This window comes from Electrona antarctica (assembly GCF_951216825.1).
Source record: "Electrona antarctica genome assembly, chromosome: 3".
NCBI classification, from domain to species: Eukaryota; Metazoa; Chordata; class Actinopteri; order Myctophiformes; family Myctophidae; genus Electrona; species Electrona antarctica.
In genome coordinates this window covers 49787452-49803121 of record NC_136808.1, presented here as the reverse complement: position 1 = coordinate 49803121, position 15670 = coordinate 49787452, and the positions used below count along the sequence as shown (strand labels likewise).

The window sequence follows — 15670 nt, the reverse complement described above, 5'->3', positions numbered from 1 at the left end:
AAACTGTTGGATTACCTGTAGGGAGGCCAATAACACGATCTTTTGAAATGCCGCTGTGACTTGTGTTATGTAGTGGAAACTATCAGGGAAATCAAAACCAGGGTTTCAGAACACAAGAGCTCCATCCGGAACAGTGATGAGAAATCATGGGTGGCATTTCAATGCTGTGGGTCATGATGTGCACTCTGTGGTTCCAGGGGATAGAAGTGGCTTATTTGTTGCTATTGACAGGTATAGTCTGATGTCATCAAATATTTCATATTAGGTACATAATGCAAGCTGTGTTCAATACTTCTAGCTGTGAGAGAGAGGCTGTGTCATGTCCATGCTGTGAACTATATTAATTAAGAACAAGAATGCCTATCATCCAGCCATCCAAAAATATGAAACAGTAGGCAAAAGCAAAAGGAACATTACACCATTAAAAGCACACAGTTTAGCATCAAGAAGGAAAAAAAACAACAGTTATTGAACGTGAGGTCAGGGAATAAAATCAGTGGGTTTGGGGGAAAGCCTTATTAAAAAGGTAGGTCTTTAGTCCTCTCTTGAAGCAGTCGATTGACTGTGGCTCTCTCAAGTGTGTGGGGAGAGCATTCCACAGTTCAGGGGCAGCTGTGCAGAAGGCCCTGTCACCCATGGTGCGCAGGTTGGCCGTGACGGGGTTGAGGCAGTATGTGATTTACTATATATACTATGTAATGTTACTATTTCACATGCCATTTGTCTTTTCCTTATCTAGTTTTTTTTACCAAAATACCCTTTTGACAAAGACTTGGTGGCATTTGTGGTTAAATCTGCAAAAATAAGGCAAAAATAAACAGTTTAATTCTCAAAGTACCCGCAGAGGCTGAAATGTCCTAACTGAATTGCCAAGCAAATAGCATCTCAGTGCTCCAGTGCTATTTGCACTTATTTAAAATGGTAATATTATTCATACATTTGGCTCCAATTCAGACCCGTTGTATGCAAATGAGTCTCATTGCAAAATAAGTCCAATTCACAAACGGCAGTACAAATATTCACACACAGTTGGAATGAAAAGTGTCTATTGAGAGTTGGTGGTAACTGAAGCTCATTAATAAAAGATCTTAGCAGAAAGGATATTCAATAATTGAAGATCTACAAGCTCATAGCACAAGCTTGTAGAACTTCCATTTTAGGTGCCATGCATACATGTGTGAGCATGTGTAGCATGAGCATGTGTGCTGTAGCTATGCGTGTGTGCATGCGCCCAATGAAAGGCACATACAACATTAAAATGATGTTCTCCATGTGAGTTTGTATCACATTGTCACCATAATAACACCAGAAAGGTCTCAAACTTCTGTATGCTGAATTATCTCTCCCCCCCCCCCCCCCCCCCCCTCGTCTCTCCAGTTCCAGCCAACATCTACAAGGTGTCAGAAGACATCAACGTGAACGAGGGCAGTAACGTGACACTCAGCTGTCTGGCCAGCGGCAGACCAGATCCTACCATCACCTGGAGACTACTCAACCCCTCAGGTAAGACCAGACCAGATCCTACCATCACCTGGAGACTACTCAACCCCTCAGGTAAGACCAGACCAGATCCTACCATCACCTGGAGACTACTCAACCCCTCAGGTAAGACCAGACCAGATCCTGCCATCACCTGGAGACTACTCAACCCCTCAGGTAAGACCAGACCAGATCCTGCCATCACCTGGAGACTACTCAACCCCTCAGGTAAGACCAGACCAGATCCTACCATCACCTGGAGACTACTCAACCCCTCAGGTAAGACCAGACCAGATCCTACCATCACCTGGAGACTACTCAACCCCTCAGGTAAGACCAGACCAGATCCTGCCATCACCTGGAGACTACTCAACCCCTCAGGTAAGACCAGACCAGATCCTACCATCACCTGGAGACTACTCAACCCCTCAGGTAAGACCAGACCAGATCCTGCCATCACCTGGAGACTACTCAACCCCTCAGGTAAGACCAGACCAGATCCTGCCATCACCTGGAGACTACTCAACCCCTCAGGTAAGACCAGACCAGATCCTGCCATCACCTGGAGACTACTCAACCCCTCAGGTAAGACCAGACCAGATCCTACCATCACCTGGAGACTACTCAACCCCTCAGGTAAGACCAGACCAGATCCTGCCATCACCTGGAAACTACTCACCCCCTCAGGTAAGACCAGACCAGATCCTGCCATCACCTGGAGACTACTCAACCCCTCAGGTAAGACCAGACCAGATCCTACCATCACCTGGAGACTACTCAACCCCTCAGGTAAGACCAGACCAGATCCTGCCATCACCTGGAGACTACTCAACCCCTCAGGTAAGACCAGACCAGATCCTACCATCACCTGGAGACTACTCAACCCCTCAGGTAAGACCAGACCAGATCCTGCCATCACCTGGAGACTACTCAACCCCTCAGGTAAGACCAGACCAGATCCTGCCATCACCTGGAGACTACTCAACCCCTCAGGTAAGACCAGATCAGATCCTGCCATCACCTGGAGACTAATCAACCCCTCAGGTAAGCCACGGAAAGAGGGGGAAATTCTGTTTCAGTTTCACCCAGATGGTGATGGATGCGTCATGGCAAGTGCTCAGGAGGAGCAGTTAGGGTTTAGTGTCTTGCTCAAGGACACTTTGACACATAGGCCGGTGCTGGAAGGTGAACCAGGGACCTTCTGCTTATGTATACCCAATACCCATTCATGGCTGCCTGAGGATCAGCAATCAGGATGATGTCATTCATATCACTCTTACTCTTACATACCTGACCAATTATTGGTCAGATTGCTGAGATCCACTTAATTTGGTGGTTTCATGTCAGAGTAGAATATAAGAAGCATACTACCCAGAATGCAACACTACTGGTGAATATAAGAAGCATACTACCCAGAATGCAGCACTACTGGTGATTTGGAGACGCCAGATGGGTGGGTAACGACACCATGCCTTTTAGCTGATGACTGTGTCATGATGGATGAAGACGCATTTTTTATTTTGATAATGTTCTCCGTTTGACTGAAAGTCACTGTATCTCTTTGTCTTTTTCAATTACTGTTCAAGTTTGTGACTCACTCACTCGCACGCACGCACGCACGCACGCACACGCGCATGCACACGCACGCATGCACACGCACGCATGCACACGCACGCATGCACACGCACAGTATTCTCTCTTTGGTGTTTAAAGTGAGCGAGTGGGCATACCAGCCTCCTCAACGCTTGGTTCTGAACGGAGAGAGCTTGAAGTTGTCGGGTTGGGTGGACCAGCGGGTGTTTAGTTGTCGGGTTGGGTGGACCAGCGGGTGTTTAGAACCATCATCCGGAGCTAAGACATCATGTCCTCCGAGATAGAGGGGGAGGTGTGCTCATTATGCTTTTTTTTGCGGACGCATAGTGTTATTTTCCTGTGTTGTTTTGGCAGGCTGTCCTCTCTCTCCTCCAGTCAGAGTGTGTTGTTTTAATCCAGTGAGCTAGAAGGCTGCAGCAGGGCAGGACTGCTGAGAGAGATAATGATGCCTGCCAGCCTGCTGTCTCTCTCTCTCTGTCTCTCTCTCTCTGTCTCTCTCCTCTCTCTCTCTCTCTCTCTCTCTTGCTCTGCCTCACACACTCACCCTGTGGCCATGCATGGTGCCACTTTACTCTGCCACTTTTTTTGTATTTTGTGTTTTGACATGTATATATGAATACTTGAATTTGCTGGTGTGTGTGTGTGTGTGTGTGTGTGTGTGTGTGTGTGTGTGTGTGTGTGTGTGTGTGCGTGCGTGCGTGCGTGCGTGCGTGCGTGCGTGCGTGCGTGCGTGCGTGCGTGCGTGCGTGCGTGCGTGCGTGCGTGCGTGCGTGCGTGCGTGCGTGCGTGCGTGCGTGCGTGCGTGCGTGCGTGCGTGCGTGCGTGCGTGCGTGCGTGCGTGCGTGCGTGCGTGCGTGCGTGCGTGCGTGCGTGCGTGCCACAAAGAACAAGCACTACCAAACACTAGGAAATCAAACACAAGAAAAAAGAAAATCTATGAAACACAATGTGAGCTTGAAATGTATACGACATAATTCATGTTTTGTAATAATGATCAAAATCTAAAAGTAACTAACGTTTTTAAATAAAAGTAGTGGAGTAAAAGTGCAATATTTGGATCCGAGATGCAGCGCAGTAGAAGTAAAAGTATTGGAAATTGGAAAGTACAAATACCTCAAATGTACTTACCGTAAGTACAGACTTAATTAAATGATGTACTTTCCACCACTGGACACTGGTGTCCATGTGGTTAAATAGATGCAACTACAACCCTGACAAACCATAATAACCACATAAAGAAAGTCTGCTTCCAGACTATTGTCTTTAAAATGACAGAATAAAAACACCTGAAGTTCAAGTCATTCATCATCGTCAAATGTATCAAAACAGCATAATACATTATGCTGTACAGAATGTATTGAATACATTACTGACAAAGAAACACTTCAACTTCAAGCTTTCCACAACAGTGCAAGAAAATGTAAAGTAAAAGTCAAATAGGCAAAGATAAAAAAAAATGCCAATGATAAAACAAATAGAGCGTGGAAACGTCTCCTCTCATGTTGTTTTTCAGCTGGCTGTGTAGAGCAGTGGTTCTCAACCAGTGGTCCTTGAGGGTGTTCCAGCTGGTCCCCAGCCAAATGATGATAGTTGGCAACCAAATGGACCCTTATTAGATCTGGAACTCTTGAGAGCGTAAAATGAAAACTCCCAAGAGTTGAATAATTGTTAAACATCTGCCATACTTAATTTACAAGAATTTTACACAATTAGTGAACAAGAATAATTGTTATTTTGGTCAACGTTTGCCTGTTATCTCCCCTATACCAACACCAGCATATATAAGTGTGGACAAAATCCTAACCACAAACAAAATATTAAAAGTTTGGGATCTGAGAGGCTAAATCTCATCAAATGGTGGTCCGTGACTCAAATACCAAATATAACCCACCTTGATATGAAAAGAGTTGAAAACTACTGGTCTAGATTCAATTCAATTCAATTCAACCTTTATTTAAATTCTCGGAGAGACCATTGAGGGAACCCCTCATTTACAATGATGCCGAGATTACATACAAAAAACTAAAAACAGTAATACAACAACAATATTATATACAATACAATTATATATTCAGCAATCAGTTAAAAAGCAACATACAGGTGATGGGCGGTTATTGAGTAAATTCCTAAAATGACGCCAATGACAATTGATGCCAGGGTATTAAGTTTCCAAGAATCAGGTGCACCGATGCTGAAAGCAGCCTTTCCAAGATAATGGATTTAGAGGGTTTTTTCTCAAGGTGTCACATTGATTCTGACTGTCACCAGGTCACTCTGCCGTCTCTCTGTTAGTAGTGTGAGTGTAATGAGATGGTACTTGTCATGTTTGTTTTGTTAATGACAGATGGACAGGCAGAGCATGGAGAGTGCATACATGGATGACAGATTTACAGGCTGGAAGCAGACGCATGTATTTATATACCTGTCGCTGAAGTCAAGCTAATTATAACTAGACTCGTCAGTAGCAGTATGTGTAATGTGTGCATGATAACCGGCATGTTACTATTTCCTAGAACTCTTTAAATCTATTGCTTTTATAAGTCTTAGCAGGGGGATTTGAGCATTTCATAAAGGTGGAATGTATCCAGCATTCTTTTTGATAGAAGAGCACCATCTTCCATCAGTGAAAACTGAATCCCAGTGCATATGCTTACAGCATATGGACAATGCAAGATGGTCTGATTCCACTTGCTTAATAGGGCCCAGTGGGCCCTATTAAGCAAGTGGAATCTAATTACATATAATTTTACAGTTTTTAAGACGTGGGGGCGGGTGCAATGTCATATTACAATTATGGGCCAGGTAAGAAGCGCTTTCGACACCCCGTGGTGTGAGCAAAACGGCCTTGAATTAGTCATGGGAGTGTTTCAGGGAGTTTTGAGGCTTACCCAATGAACATGTCCGTACTATTCTCTTTACGACACCAGCTGATGTCCTCATGGAATGCGCCCTTTTCGGCAAGTGGTATTACATTTCTGCAGACTGGCACCATAGACATGACATGACTTTGTCACATTTGGGTTAATTATTCATATTGCACTGCATGCTGTCACCTTTATGCCTCAAAAGAACAGACCCACAAGCTGTCACAGCCATGATGTGCATAGCTTGTAGGCCTATGTCTCTATTTTGTTAAGTAACTTGCAGTTTTCATTGGAAAGTCATTACAGCGGCGCAGCCATATGCTAAGGGAGGGAGATATACGCACATCATCACTTAATTTGTTTCTGTTCTAAGCATGAAAAACAGCTGTAAAAATCTTTATTCTAGTTGATTTGATTCATAAATGAATAACTAAGACTTTGAAATGGCACCTACCTATACCTGATCGGAATGGAACTGCGAGTAGATACGCAGCATTGGCTGGCAAATTGGCAATCCATGCGTAATGTTCCCAGAATCGTCTAACCCCCGAACATACAAGTTCGTTTGATATTGTTTAATTCGATAAAAATAGAACCATGTACCATACAGCGAATGAAAGCAAGATTCCTAAGGAATATGGGGATTTTTACATTTTAAAAAACGGTTGAGAAATGAGAGAACCATGAGTGTTTATAATATCAAATATTACAAGAATAATATGAAAGACAAACGGGCTGTGAAGAGCTCAGCTCACCATCCCGACAAGGAGGAAATATAGCCTATAGTGCATGCACGTATATGCACTGACTGTTGCACACACGCTCTTTATTTGTTTCTATTGAAAAACACCAGTAAAATAACGTTTATTTTATTTTATTTCATTCGAGTCACGACGAAGGAATGAGTTGAAATGCCATACGTGCGCCATGCGTATTGCTGCGGCCCCAATGTTATGGTCTTCGCTCGTAGCATTTTATTGAAGAAGAATTGAGTCGGGTGTGATACAGCATATGAAAGCTAACTTCCCAGTGATTATGGAGATGTTTTATTTTTTTTAAAAGGTTGAGAAATGAGCGATATATGACCCTTTACAAACTAAACGTTTGAACGTTTGAGCCAGAAAGCTCGTCTCCTGCTGTTGCCATGTCTCATAGAAACAAGTAAATAGGTCTATAAACATACTCCCTAAAGAATCGCATATAACAGGGGTCTGCAACCTATTTTAAATGAAGTGCCATGTTTTTATTTTCTAGATAGTGAGTCTGCCATATCAAGATTCCTTTTAATGACACCACATTAAAATTTCCAGCATATTTTGATTGTCCACAAATAAATAATGAATAAAGTTCTTCCTTCTTTTTACATATTTTCTTGCACATTGTTATAATGATCATTATAAATATATATCCCCCTGCAGTCAGAGTTCATTGTTTTAATGAATGAATGTGATGCATTGTGAGCTGGTAGATCTGCTATTTTCAAAAGTAATCTTTGAAAAAAATAAGAATATTTTTGAAAAATGTTATTGAAACATTTAAAAACACAAATCTGTCATGGGGGTCACTGGCTTAGTTGGGCAAATGCATTCATCTGGGGGTCCTTGACATGGGGATGTCGCTGTGTGAGGATCACTGGTTTAAACAACATTAGGAGAAAAGCCCAAATAAGCACTTTAGAAACAAGAAAAGCAACCACAACTACCAATATTTACAAGCAACTTTGCAGAAAAAGAAAACAGACATGGCAACACTCCAGCAGCACTCCAGAGCCGCTCAAGTGTAAAATCAAACAGTGCTTTTTGCTTTTAAGACGTGGTCAGACCCAGGCGGAATCGGTATGCGCTGAGTGTTTTTAGGTCAAGGGGCTTAATAGCAAATTAGCGCAAAGCGAAAATAATTAACATATGGACACTCCCCCAATGCTAAATTATGCAGGAACGTGGTATTCCATATGAGTGAGCGCTCACCACGGCTTCCATAATACGAAAAGGCGCAGAGCGAGGGCGAAATCTGTATTACCGCATGGGTTTTTCGTCTTGCTTAATAGGGCCCAGTCAGTTCAATAGAGAATGCACATTCATAAAGTGGCAAATTGAGTGGCAAAGAGAGTTTAATGTTGTTGAATGCAATCAGATAGATAGGTACTTTAAATGTTCTACTCTATTATCTGAGAGGCAAATATACTTTTTACTCCACTACAATTATTTGAAAACCTTTGTTGTGTAGATTTGATTATTATTATTATTATTATTGTTATGCACCCCCCCCCCCCCCCCTCACAGGGTCGACCCATAATTCACGCACGCACGCACGCACGCACGCACGCACGCACGCACGCACGCACACACACACACACACACACACACACACACACACACACACACACACACACACAATATGATGCAATCTGCTCTTCACTTCACTATAGAGCGCCACAGTCCCACGGGGTGAACGGGGTGAACTGGGCCCTGGTAGGGGACCAGGGCCCAGTAAATGATCCCCCGTTCATTTTCCTCATAGACATTTCAAAAAGTATTTATTTAAAGACCTTTTAAGCCCTCGTACAAAGCCAACTCTTGTCGTGATAAATCATGACAACAAACAAAATTTTTCGGGCCGAACAAATAATTAGAAAGAAGAAGAAAACGGCAGGTTACAACACTTCTTTTCTTGTTTTTCTTCTTTGTAATTATTTGTTTGGTCCAAAATATTGTGTTTATTGTCATGATTTGTCACAACTCGAGTTGGCTTTGTACGACGCTTAAAAGGTCTTTAAATAAATACTTTTTGAAATGTCTATGGGAAAAATGCATTGGGAATTATTTCCTGGGCCTGGCGTCGTCATGAAAGGGGGCGGGACTGTGACGCTCTATAATGAGTGTGATCATGATCAGTTCATATATGATGTTATCTGCTTCATTATAATGAGTCTGATCATGAGAAGGTCATGTAAGATTGTATTGACAGGTGTAAACCTTCTTACCTAAAGATCAACATGATCGTGTGTGCGTGTGTGTGTGTGCGTGCGTGCGTGCATGTTTGTACTTCTTATTACCGTATTTGTGAAGGCCAATAACTGTCCCCAGAAGTATAGTAGAATTTGAGAAATGGAAATTGAAATTGGTAGTTTTATGCGTAGCAGTCTGCCTGATGACTCCCCCGGCCAAGAGGAAATTCCCCTGTAGGCTAGTCCAGGGTCGGCTCCAGGATGAAGGGTGCAGTCAGGCATGCAAATGTGACTTTCGGGTAAATTCCGGGTCAATTGGTGAATGTAAACCATGATCTAAACAAACAGCTTTGTGATAGGATGTAGAACGGAAGTGGTTTTAGTACACATGCGTTTTCACAGCGTGTGTACTAAAGTCACTGTTGCATCTTAACGTGAGAAGGCTACGGGCCATTTTCTCTGGGCACCGTGCCGTGTAAAAGTGGCCTGAGTGTAGAATAAGTGTGCAAGTATTCCAAGTATAACCAAACAAATTCAACATTATAAAATCCTGCATCTGTTAAAAACCAAATAAAAAAGATGAGGTGGCTGTCAGTCAGTCTCTCTCTCTCTTTCTCTCTCTCTCTCTCTCTCTCTCTCTCTCTCTCTCTCTCTCTCTCTCTCTCTCTCGCCCTCTCTTTCTCGCCCTCCCCCTCTCTTGCTCACTCCTTGACAAAGCCACCCCTTCACCAAGTTCACCATTCATCTGTTGCTACAATGATACAAAAAAATCACACCTGTGTGAAGTGAGGGGCGCTCTTATCATCATACATCATGCATCATCTCATACTGGCCAATCAGAATGCCTGTTGCCTGTGATTTGCTCGTTTACATATGACGTACATTTTCCCTTCAATGTCAATGGTATTTAATGTTTGTGTTAAGACAGAATCTACACTATAGCTATTTATAGGAGGGCCTAGCGCCCTTCAAAAAAGAGAATAGAAAAAAAGAATTAAGCCTATAGCGTAGCCTAAAATAGCCTGTCTCAGTCAGACAGACAACAGACAAAACCAGCAGAAAAAATAAGCCAGCTAAATTCCAATGTTACCCAGTCAGTCGAGTTGCAGCCTCCTCGTCTCTGTGTTGAACTTCCTGAGTAAGCGATCCTTCCAGTCGGCATCCCGAAATCTTTTTGTAAAGTCGCCTTCAAAGTAAACACCGGATCAAGTTGGCTTTTCTTTCATGAAGCATGCTTTGTCATCGTGCTGACGAGAAGGTGTTCTCACCAGGTGCCCACTCGTAGCTCTCACACAGCATCAGCAACCACTGAATATTCCAGCCACTCCTGTTCATTAAAACTTGCTTCTGCTAAATGAGCATTATGTTATTGTAAAGTATTCGAGTTGGGTAGGATTGTAGCTCCACCTGGGCTAGCTTCTCTGTCCCCAAATCAACCGGCACACACCCAGCATCACTGCAGCAGGCCATGGGCGAGGGAACTGTGGTAGGCTCACCGCATGGGTTGTCACAGTGTTTTCTTTATTTTGACTACCAAACCACTTTCCGGTGTCCATTCTTCTGCCATTGCTACTGTAGGTATACTGGTAGGAACAGAGCCAACTTTGTTTTGTGCACTTTTCCACTTCCCGCAAACGAAAACACAACAGGAGTCAGGACGAGGTGTAACTAGGGTCAAAATTCTAATCACTAAACAGCTTTGTCCGTGGTGCTGACTGCTGAATAATTAAGATAAGAGAAAGAGGCATACCGCTGAGCTTGAGACATTTTACGTGCAATATCCCTTTAACACTTAATCAGGATTTTTAATAGACTCAATATTTACAGTTTGTTATGTTTGACAGCTAACTGTCAGTTGAAGCCATAATTATGATAACGATTCAATTCAGTGTGTAAGCTCGGTATTTGTTCATTATGTAAATATGTCCCAAACCGCCCCCTAAGGTCTTCCACTGCTGGCCTGCTCGCTTTGCCTAAAAAAATGGCAACTAAAAAATACGGGGAAACAGCTTTTTGCTTCTAGGGGCAGACGGTGTGGAACAAACTCCCACTGTACCTTCGACAGGCAGCCTCGACAGCCTAGACATTTTTAAAGCACAGCTCAAGACCCACTTCTACACTCTTGCTTTTAATTGATCTTTTATTTTTTTGTTATTCATGTCCTCACTGTATTGCATTACTGCTCTTGTTTTTTAATGTTTATGCCTTGCTTTTCTTTTCTTTTTTCTCCATTGCTCTGTAAAGCACTTTGAGCTGCATTTCATGTCATTAAAGGTGCTATACAAATAAAGTGTTATTATTATTATTATTATTGAAGAATGAGTTGAGTAGTATAGTGTTATATTGTAACAATCGGTCTTTACAATGCAAGACAATGATTAACTAAGGACAAAACAAGGGGATCGTGGGGTTATCTGATGCCACATAATTTACAAAACAAAATGGTACTTACCGGTAATTCAAAACAATACACTTCGGGGAATACCTTTGTCCCTGTCTCTCCCCCTACCAAATAAAATAAACAAACAAACTGAAATCTTCATGACATATTCAAGGAAAGTACCTCAAAATGGGAGTACAGTGTCAGTGCAGTTACTTTTCCACGTACACTGCTGATGTGCACAGCTCATTTTATGGACGGACACACTTGACATTCTCTCCATAGCAAGCCCAATCTTCACCTTGTTAAGGAGATGAGAGAGGTGTTGTGGGCATGGCTAATTAACCTGTCAGCTCGTTTAACCATTAGCTACAGTATAGCTACATATCTCTGTGTTAGTCCCTGTGGTATTTTCCTGCTCTAATCAAACGGTTTCCTTGACATCTGTACAGATCATTTTTTGATACTAATTACCACATACAAGTGTAGTGTAGTTCTTTTTCTGAGTTTTATGCTCGATGCAAATCATTCGCACAAAGAGTGGAGGATTTGTGTCTGCATTGAGTGTCTGGGAACAGGTGGGCGGGAAACAGAGTGAGCAATGCTCATCCCACGACAGAATGAGCTTTTCACAGCCTTCACACCCCAGACAACATGGAGAATAGATATTCAGGAATGTGATAGAAACCCACACAATGGGAAGTTGCTCCCGAGGAATAGATTTAATTAGAAGAGGAAGTTTAAAAAATACTAAAACCACAGCTGAGGGGGAAGTAAAACATACGAAAATCACAGCTGGAGAGCATGTAAGATTCTTAACGGGCGGGAACCCCTTTTGGTGTTAGCATTATGTTATGCTTTAGCTATTGAAAAATAGCAGATCTACAAGCTCATAGCGCGCCACCGAGTGGCGCGCTATGAGCTTGTAGGTCTGCTATTTTTGAAAAATCGAAGAACCACTGACATAGAAACATAGCTTTTTCAGAAAACTGTCAGGATGTAGAAGACATTTTTAGAATCTGATCTCAGGTCAAAATGGGTTAACGGTAAGAGAGAAAAATTAAGGACTGCTGCACCACACACACGTACACAGGCACGCACACACACACACACAACGACGAAACAGCTGAAAGGGTCATTAAGAGTGAGTGAGAGAAATATGCAAGAATGAAGAAAATGGGTGCAGACTGCAGAGAGACTCTGTCCTCAACTCCACATGGATGCTGGGTCGACTTGCGTCAACATGCGCCACCATGCACTGACATGCAACAGGACATAATGACACCACAGGGATGAACACTAAAACCGTTTCGTTGCATTGGTGTGGTTTGGGCTTTAGGGTAGTTCGTTTTTACACCATTTTGTAACTATTTTACACTTTTGTCACCTCCCTCCCTTTTATGGGAGGGAGGTTTATATCTCTTCATCTCTCCTCTCTTCTCACATTTCCTAGTTGTACTGATGCATTGTCTCTGTGTTCTCGCTCACCTTCCACGATCTGTTCTCACCTCTCCTCTCTGGCTGGATGTGTCCCTCTTTGTGCAGCGGAGCCGTTGGATGGAGAGGAGTACCTGGACATCACAGGTATCATGAGGAGCCAGGCGGGACGCTACGAGTGCAAGGCCAGCAACGATGTGGCCACGCCCGACGTCAAATATGTCAACGTGGTCGTTAACTGTAAGAAATGATCCATGGATGGATGGATGGATGGATGGGTGGGTGGGTGGATGGATGGATGGATGGATGGATGGAGCGATGGATGGATGGATGGATGGATGGATGGATGGATGGATGGATGGGTGGGTGGATGGAGCGATGGATGGATGGATGGATGGATGGATGGATGGATGGATGGATGGATGGATGGATGGATGGAGCGATGGATGGATGGATGGATGGATGGAGTGATGGGGATGGATAGCAGAAAACATATCATCGTTTTTGTATATTTAATGAACCAATATAAATAATTAAGAAGAGATTTTTTTAACATTTCCTGAAACGTAAGGGTTGTGGACATAGGATATCTATAGATCTATCTATCTATCTATCTATCTATCTATCTATCTATCTATCTATCTATCTATCTATCTATCTATCTATCTATCTATCTAAATAGTTTTACAATATTGTAAAACTGTACCTGGGATACAAATGTATCTTGTGAATTGAATCCAGTGAATTCCGTACATTTCATAAGGAGCGTCACATCTCCACTAGACTCCTGTCTAGTGGAGATGTGACGCTCCTTACGTCCATTGGGACGTCTCTCCTCTCACTAGCTCCACCACGGGCCCCTGGCCTCCATGTTACATCAATCTTTTGTCACATCCATTTAAATGTGATGACTTCACCAGTGCAGCGTGACAACGAATAATCACCGCTCTAATCACTCTCTACACTATTATTCCAGTGTTAATCACACATTAGCATAATAAATGTTCTTCTGAAAAGAACAAAGGAGAAACAGACTGCACTCATATATCGTATACAGTATAAAGATTGTCATCATCGTTACCTCAGCTAAACCTAATCCAGGCCATTTTAGGCCAGGCTTAGCCAATAATACAATAATTAAGTTTATCATACCCATAGCCTTTAGTTATTGACAATGAAGTTAATAAATTGACATAACTGTTACAGTGAAGAATAACTTCCCTAACAAACAAAATGGCGGAGTCCTGCTGGGATTCACAGACAGTGTGGGGAGAGAGTTGGCTCAGCTCAAATAGCTGACTATTGTGAGCTAACTAGTAAATCGGCTGTTTGTGTTATTTCCGCATGTCTGTCATACATCAGTGTATAAAACGGCTTAAGTTCAGTGGTTATATGCATGATTAAATTAGTGTCTAACGTTTTCCTTTCCTGTGACTTTGTTTAGATCCTCCCACCATACAGAAGACTCAGAGCACAGAGAGCCAGGTGGGTCGCATGGGCATCCTGCAGTGTGATGCCACCGCTGTGCCAACGCCAGAGTTTGAATGGTACAGAGACGACAAGAGGTACACACACACACACACACACACACACACACACACACACACACACACACACACACACACACACACACACACACACACACACACACACACAGCAATTAAATATATTTGTCTAAACGTACACATGGGTTTAGTTTCCCCAGCTAGGAAGGAGTGATGCTGAGAGTTCAGGGCATTTCTAAGTTTTTTTGTACCCATTAAACTATTGACTTCCCACAGAAACACAGTGACAGGAGCGCTCAATACTCTGCACATTTGGCCCAGATTTAATGGGGCAACAAACAGATGTGACATTTTGGTTGTGAGGTTTACACTGACAATATCCTGTGTCAGTTTATCTGGGAAATGATTTTTTACAGTAAGGCACTTCACCAAAGATGTACAAAGTTTGTCGTGATGAGAATTAGAACCTGGCATCTTATGCCTTATGACTAATAGTATTTTAAAATAGTGAAAATAGCAGATCTACAAGCTCACAACGCATCGCTATAGATCAACTATTTTCTCTAAAAAATGCCTAATAAGATTAGTCATAAGAAGCCATACAACATACTGTAGGTCCCAGAGTGTTTATTCATGCCTGCAATGTTCAAACCTAGCCCAAATATCCTATATAGATGAAAAATCACACCCGTGTGAACTGAGTGGTGTAAGGTCTTATATAGAATGAATCAGCTGTGGTCTGACGTAATGTCTGACGTGATGAAATCACACCCGTGTGAACTGGGTGACCATAGCAACCATGCTCATTTTTTGGTACGAACAGACAGACACGTAAACTAACAAAGCCAGTTGTAGGAGTGGTTTACACCACTCAAAAATAACGGTAAACATGGACTTCACGTGGTTATGATACTCACAGGCACTACACCAGAGGGAGCCCTACAGATTTTTAACCCTGCCATTTTCACAGAAATATGGGAAAAACATCATTCCTGTACTCGGCAGCAGTTCAGTTGAATGGAACTGGGCTTGGAAGAACAGTCCAGCATAGAAAATGCATAGAAGACAGTCTTTGCTCTATACATGGTATATACTGTGTGTGTATATCTATATATACAAGTGAGAAGTTGTACCCAACCCAGGAAAAGGGACCCAAAGTCACACACTGCATACATCACTGACACGTCACTGACACACTGCAACACACTACACTCACACGGCACTGACGTCACACACTTACCCTCCGCGTCCTTCGGCCGCTATCTCCTCATATCGCGCCGCACGCCGACCCTCAACAACACCCGCGGAACATTACTCATTGCACTGACACCAAAGTTGCCTCCCTTCCACACCCACGCCGGCATTGTATCTCTTCACAACAAACAATATCTCCCCAAGCACCCACACCCTTGCACGCACACACTCACATGTTGCCAGGTCTATGACAACAAGCCCAGAAAAAATG

General features: G+C 42.9%; 2 protein-coding genes across 2 annotated transcripts in view; both read left to right on the top strand.

The window, feature by feature from the left end:
* Window positions 1–15670, top strand: part of LOC306920344 (actin, alpha skeletal muscle A) — a 210110-nt gene that overhangs the window by 50551 nt on the left and 143889 nt on the right. The gene's annotated exons all lie outside the window — the stretch shown is intronic.
* The window catches only part of LOC306920347 (limbic system-associated membrane protein-like), a 197945-nt gene that overhangs the window by 158500 nt on the left and 23775 nt on the right, over window positions 1–15670 (top strand). The window contains exons 4-6 of the mRNA XM_079497067.1: window positions 1378–1503; window positions 12809–12940; window positions 14145–14265. Of these exons, the coding sequence (XP_079353193.1) occupies window positions 1378–1503; window positions 12809–12940; window positions 14145–14265 (379 nt within the window). The remainder of the gene's footprint in view (window positions 1–1377; window positions 1504–12808; window positions 12941–14144; window positions 14266–15670) is intronic.